We start from the raw sequence: 6422 nt of genomic DNA, 5'->3' as shown, positions 1-6422 counted from the left end.
CCACCAACGGCAGCATGCAGCTTGTCTGTCACTCAGCAGTGCACACTGGGGCTCGTTCCTGGCTGGTACACGAAGATTAGCCTTTTATCAGCACAGCTGCAGAATATCGCCCCGAACGAGCAGCAGTGAGCTCGTAAACCAGCTCTCCAGGAAACACCAGAGCTCTGGGTTGCATCATTTGCCAGTTTCTGTGGTGTGAATCCTCCCACCATGGCCATGTCAACTTACCAACAATTTAACAACTGACCAACAATTTTTCCCGAATAGGCAGCAGTTGTCTCCCAAGAGCCAGAATGAGCCTGCTCTGGCAATTTGGACAGACAGCCTTTTTTGGTTTTTTGGTATTAGAAAACTAGTGTTTTAGGACTGATCCCCAGATGTGGAATTTCTGGGTCCAAAGGTGTAATTTTTGAGGCCTGGTTCCACTTAGCAAATTACCACAGAGAGGCGGAGCCAGCTCACATGCCCGTCAGTCAGGCTGAGCGGTCGCTGCCTGTGTTGAGTGCTCTCAGGCTTTAATTTTCCCTGCCAGTGTCCTCTTGCAGCTTTAACCTGTGGTGGGCTGGGGGGAGACGTTCACAGTGGACTGTCCGGCCACAGTGAACAGGCCTTCGGCTCCAACTTGAGGGAGGTGACTTCCTGGCACAACAGGCAGTCTCTGCAAGACCAGAGGCCAAGGGCCAGATGACTGTCTTGAGCCACAGACAGGAAAATCAGGGCCCTCGTGGGGTCTCTGTTGGACATTCCAGATGCCTGGCTTGCTAGCCCTGGGCATGCTGAGCTCACAGCCAGCCTGTGTCTCCAGCCATGCTCAGAGGGAAGCATGTGTGTGTGTGTACATGTGAGGGTGTGTGTACAGGTGTGTGTACAGCTGTGTATGTACAGGTATGTGTGTACAGGTGTGTGTGTATATATGGGTGTTTGTGTACGGGTGTGTACAGGTGTATGTAAGGGTGTGTGTGTGTATGTGTGTGTATGCAGAGGTGTATGTGTATGGATATGTGTATGGGGGTATGTGTATGGCTGTGTGTACAGATATGTGTGTATATATGGATGTGTGTGGACAGGTGTGTGTGTATGGATTTGTGTGTATATGGCTATATGCGTGTATATATGGGTGTATGTGTATATATGGGTTTGTGGGTATATGGATGTGTGTGTATATATGGGTGCATGTGTGTACATTGTGTGTGCGTATATACATCGGTGTGTGTGTGTGTATACATAGGTCTGTGTATACATAGGTGTGTGTATAGGTGTGTGCGCGTATATACATCGGTGTGTGTGTGTGTATAGATAGGTCTGTGTATACATAGGTGTGTGCATAGGTAGGTGCGCGTGTATACATGGGTGTGTGTATGCATGGGTGTGTGTATGCATGGGTGTGTGTATGAATGGGTGTGTGCGTGTATGCATGGGTGTGTGTATGCACGGGTGTGTGTATGCACGGGTGTGTGCGTGTATGCATGGGTGTGTGTATGCATGGGTGTGTGCGTGTATACATGGGTGTGTGCATGTATACATATTGCATACATGTGGGCATGTGTGTGTACAGGTGTGTGGGTGTGCATGCCTGTGTTTGGGGTGGGATTGAGGAGGCAGCAGGAACAGTCCTGGTATTCAGGCACCTTCTCCTGTGCAGCACCCATGGTTTTTAAGCTCCAAGGGGAGGCCATTCTGGCCACAGCTGTGCATGAGACAGCTTGGATACGGTTCTGACGGTGCCAGCGCGGACAAGGCGAGGTCTGGAGCTGCAGTGGCCCAGTGCAGCCCTGGGGTCTTTAATTCTCATTAACCAACACTTAGAAGCACTTGCCACATGCCAAGTACTGCTCAGAGGCTTTTCCAATATTAACTCTGTCAATACTTACAACGGTGAGGAAACTGAGGTACAGAGAGGGTGAGTAACTTGCCCAAGGTCACACAGCGAGGCAGGACCAGTTTGTCACCTAATCTCCAGCCTGACTCTGAGCCTGTGCTCCTAAAGGCTGAGCCTCTGAAGTCTGACCCGCCCAGCTGTAGACCGGACACATGGGGTTCACTCCCAGCTGCTCCATCTTTTCTGGCCCTGGCCCTGTGTGTCCTGGAGGAGGGAATTCTGGACACAGGGCGTGGAAGGGCCATAAGAATCCAGGCAGAGATGCCATGCACTGGGGGGTTCGTGTGGGGATCAACTTAGGTCGATGCCACAGTGTCTGGGGGGTGAGTTACCCCTGCCCTGGCCCTCAGAGCGAGGAGAAGTCAGGGGACACAAAGCCTCGGGGAAGTCTCCGCCTGGGCCTCAGTGGGCCCGTTGGTGCCACTGACAAAGCCCCAGCTCGAGCCTGCCGAGGCCAATGAGAATAGGTGGGCTCATGACCTGCAGTTCAGGCACAGTCAAATCTAGGGGAAGCAGCCATCGGCGGGGCTTGCTGAGGGCAGAGGCTGTCTGAGCAGGCCAGTGGAAAGAGAGCACTCCCTATAGTTCCAGCAGAAACCTCGGAGCCTGGGAAGAGACCAGCCTCATGGATCTCCGGGCAGCCTGCGGGACCAACCCCCAAACTCCACAGGTCTGAACAGCGTGTTTACTGGGTCAGGCTGCTTCCAGGCTGTGCTCAGGCAGTGGAGACCTTGGGCCTGTTGAAGCCCAGCCTTGCCAGGGACCCTCTGGAGCCCACTGACTTCCTGCTACCCTTCTGGAAGGACTTGGGTTTGTACTCAAACATGGCAGGTTCACCTCCCAGGGCAGGTGACACTCTCCTGTCACCTGGTGTCCTGAGCCAGGCCCCATCTCCCTCCTGGCATCGTGACTGTTGACCCAGCACCACCAATGGCCGCTCCTGTTCTGGCTGCCTGGTGCCCCAGTCACACCGGTGGCCACAGGCTAGGACCATGCCCCTGACAACATGTGGTCAGCTCCGGCCAGCGTCCCACACACACCCCAGCCCACGCCTCCAGACACAGACTCTCTCTTCAGGTCTATCCATGTGTGGTCCCGCTTCGGCCGCCGTGCTCACTCTAGGCTCTGTGGGGTGCTGCATCAGCACTGCCCACTGGACTGGGCGATGGACAGGGCTCTGCAGCCCCCAGCCAGGCTTGGAGGTGCTGGGCAGGGCCTTCAAAGAAAGCCCATTGGGCTCCAAGTTGAGTGTCAGATCAGAAAGCACTGACCGAGGGCAGCGGTGTGTGGGCCGGTTGCTAAGGTAACCATTGAATGAGAATTTCCAGGCTGAATCTGCTCAAGACGCTATTGGTCAGTGAGAGGAAAAGACCCGGGAGAGAGCTTCCCTGGTGAGAACAAAGAGAGAGGGGCACGAGGAAGGCCTCCCTGACAGGCAGCGCAGGCCCCCACGGGGTAACAGCATCAGCTCAGCTGAGGCAGAGCCCACGTTCAGGGAGGCCCCCAAGCCGGCTTCTTCCTGATGTGTGAAGCTGGGGAGTGGCTGACCCTCTCTGAGCCCCAGCGTCCATGGGGGGACAGTATCACATGGCCCCCCAGCTGTGGTGAAGACAGAATGACCAGGAGATGGACCGTGACTAGACATGGGTGCTGGTCGTCAGTGTCATTTCCAAGCACTCGCTTTGTGCCAGGCTCAGTGTTAAGCACGTTCTAACCTCTGTGTTCTCGATTCCTCGCTGTGAGCTAAGTAAGCATCAAATAAACATGAATAATGCATCACACATATGTACATGCACAACATGCGCAGTACATACATGCAGACATCGCACACCTACATATACAGCATGCATAAGACGCACATGTGATGTGCATGCATCACATAGACACATATGCTCGTGCACACCATACAAACCCTGGACAGACAAGATCGTCACCTCCACTTTACAGATGGGGAGATAACGGGATTTCCCACCCTATGATGGCAGCAGAGAGATTGGCGCAGACCCCGTGGGAAGCTGCCTATAGAAGAAGAGGGATGGGAATTCGCATTACTGAGCCCTGGCCTGCCCCGCAGCAACAGACACTACATACATGATTCCACGCATGCACTGCAGCCCAAGACGCTGGGAGCTGGTCCAGGCTCCCAAGGGTAGGCCAGGTGCCAGATCCCCCCACAGACTCAAGGATCAGCCTGGCCCACCATGCTAACCCTACACGGCAGAGCTCGGCACCACCCCCCACCAGCTCCTCCATTACTGGATCTGGGGCGTCCAAGGGGCTGCCAACTTCAGGCCTGGCTCAGTAGTATCATCAGGACGCCACACCCTCCTCCCATCTCAACTCCTTCCTCTCAGGTCAGCCTCATCCTTTACATGGCCGAGGAGACAGCCACCAACAGTCTGCAGGCCCACCATCTCCAAACAGTACACACGGAAAGAGTGCCTCTTCACAGCCTTGCCTGAGACGCTCCGACCGCCCATCTCTGATCACTCATGCCACTGAAAGGTCACACATTCTGGTGGACTCAAAATTGTAGGCTGTTCCCAGAGACCAGGCCAGGCAGGCGCCCGGAAGGCAGGGCTGGCCCCAGGGTGCCTGCAACTGCAGGCTGCAGGGGTACTTTACAGTTTGCAGAGTGCTCCCCGCCCATGGCCCATGGCCTCTGCCTGCCGGGCATGCGCCACGGCGGCCATCCTCAGGCATGAGTTCTCTTGGAGCCACCTTCATCCCCAGGTCCAGGGGTGGCCATGCCACCCAGCCTAGCCCATCACTGCATCTCCTTCAGGTGTCCAGTGATGGGCATAGTCCCAGCAGAGCCAAAGGGGGCGCAACCCTGGGGCTCCTGCAGCAGCTGTTGAAGAGAGGAAACCTCCTTTCCTGCTGGAGTGGCTGCAGAGAGGACACAGCCAGGAGCCATCACGGCATGGAAAGCCCACCAGGAACAGACCAACACAGAGGAGAGCAGAGCCAGGGACAGAGAGACGCCGGCCACACCTGCAGCCACCCCTCTCTGCCACGGGAACCACTAATGCTGCTGCTGCTTGGGCAGATTGAGTTAGTCTGTTACCCTTATTGTCCCTTGAGCCAAAGGAGTCCTGCTGCGTGCAGCCACTCAGGACAACAGTTGTGTCTCCTGTGAGGTTGCTCCCAGGCCCCTGGATGGATCATCTCTCTGCTTAGATCACACCCACGTGGCATTTTCCCATCCTGCTTACGTCCTTTTCTTGCATGTCCATCTCCCTGACAGGACATAAGCTCCCCAAGAGCAGTAGCGATCTCCTCCTCATCTGCAGAGCCAAGTGGTCTGGGGACACGGAGCTGGGTTCTGTGTCAGACAACCCGCCTCAGTCCCGCACCGCTCCTTGCTGCTGTGTGACCCTGTGTGGTGACTGTGACTCTCTGAGCCTCAGTCTCCTCCTCTGTGAAAGAGTCTTCAACCTGTGCTGAGGATTCCTGGCCTCGATTCTCACTCACTCACTAAAGTTATTCTCCAGTGCCTTCTGTGGTCAGGCTCAGTCCTCTGGTCCAGAGGAAGCGAGAGGGAGGGTGTGTGGGCAACAGATCTGCAGACAGCGGCGAGTGCTACGTGGACAAGCTCGGGGACGCTCTCGAGCAGCACAGCCTGACAGAACATTCTGCGATGACAGAAATGTCCTCCATCAGGTATATGTGACCACGGAGCACTTGTGAGGTGGCCAGTGAGGCTCAGGACTTGGGCTTTCCGTTTTATTGAATTTTAAGTAATTTAAATTTAAAGACGGCCGCTCAAGTCAGTTCAGATATTTTGGAACAACTTGGGTATGCAAATCTCTTTCAACAGTCAATTTTAACAAATCTAAATGCAGATCAAGTATTTCCAACAAAAATTTAGCTTCTGAATTGTCATGTGATATAAGCATAAAATATATGCCAGATTTTGAAGACAGCACAACAAAAAGAATGTAAAATAAAAGCCACTTATTGACATTTTTGAATTGATTACATATTGAATGATAACATCTTGAATATATTGGGTTCAAAGTACATTATAAATATATGAAAATAAATAATACACATGTAAATATACATAAATTTAAATTCCTTTTTTTTAAATGTGGCTCCTGTAAAATTTTAAGTTATATATGTGGCTCGCGTGATCTTTCCTTTGGACGGTCTTTTTCCTAGAGCGTTTTCAGAGGGGCAGTGGTTGGACTGAGGGTCGGAGGCCTCTCCAAGCAGGCGGCAGAGGACTGGGAACTTCGGAATGAGAGGCCCCGGCCTGAGCCCCGAGGCAGAGCACATTTGCACGTTAAGGGACAGAAAGAGGGCGTTGCCCAGAAATGAGAGAGGGAGAGGTCACTTCCTCAGCCCTGTGGCCAGGAGAGCGTGTAGGGTCCAGCGATGGCCACGCATATCTGCCATCCCGTGGGCGGTGTGGCACCCCCCGTGCCTCCTCCCTCCACACTGAGCGCGCTCTGAGCCTGGTCCCACCGCGTGTCCCCAGAAGCCCCTCTCGCACCAGCCGCCATGCTGTGAGAAAGCCCCAGTGTTGCGGGAGGCCGCG

General features: G+C 54.2%; 1 protein-coding gene across 1 annotated transcript; it reads right to left on the bottom strand.

Annotated features, from left to right (window-relative positions):
* Positions 1 to 547: 547 nt before the first annotated feature.
* LOC103592325 (putative uncharacterized protein FLJ46204) lies at positions 548 to 1364 on the bottom strand. The gene is made up of 4 exons (XM_008574987.1): positions 1313 to 1364; positions 1193 to 1230; positions 930 to 1049; positions 548 to 658 (listed from the first exon to the last, which is right to left on the bottom strand). The coding sequence occupies exons 1-4, from the start codon at positions 1362 to 1364 to the stop codon at positions 548 to 550; spliced, it is 321 nt and encodes a 106-aa protein (XP_008573209.1).
* Between the last annotated feature and the right edge of the window lie 5058 nt (positions 1365 to 6422).

The sequence above is a fragment of the Galeopterus variegatus genome, unplaced genomic scaffold (assembly GCF_000696425.1).
Source record: "Galeopterus variegatus unplaced genomic scaffold, G_variegatus-3.0.2 Scaffold1125, whole genome shotgun sequence".
In the NCBI taxonomy this organism is placed as follows: domain Eukaryota; kingdom Metazoa; phylum Chordata; class Mammalia; order Dermoptera; family Cynocephalidae; genus Galeopterus; species Galeopterus variegatus.
The sequence above is the reverse complement of the archived record's forward strand: the minus strand, read 5'-3'. Positions and strand labels throughout refer to the sequence as shown.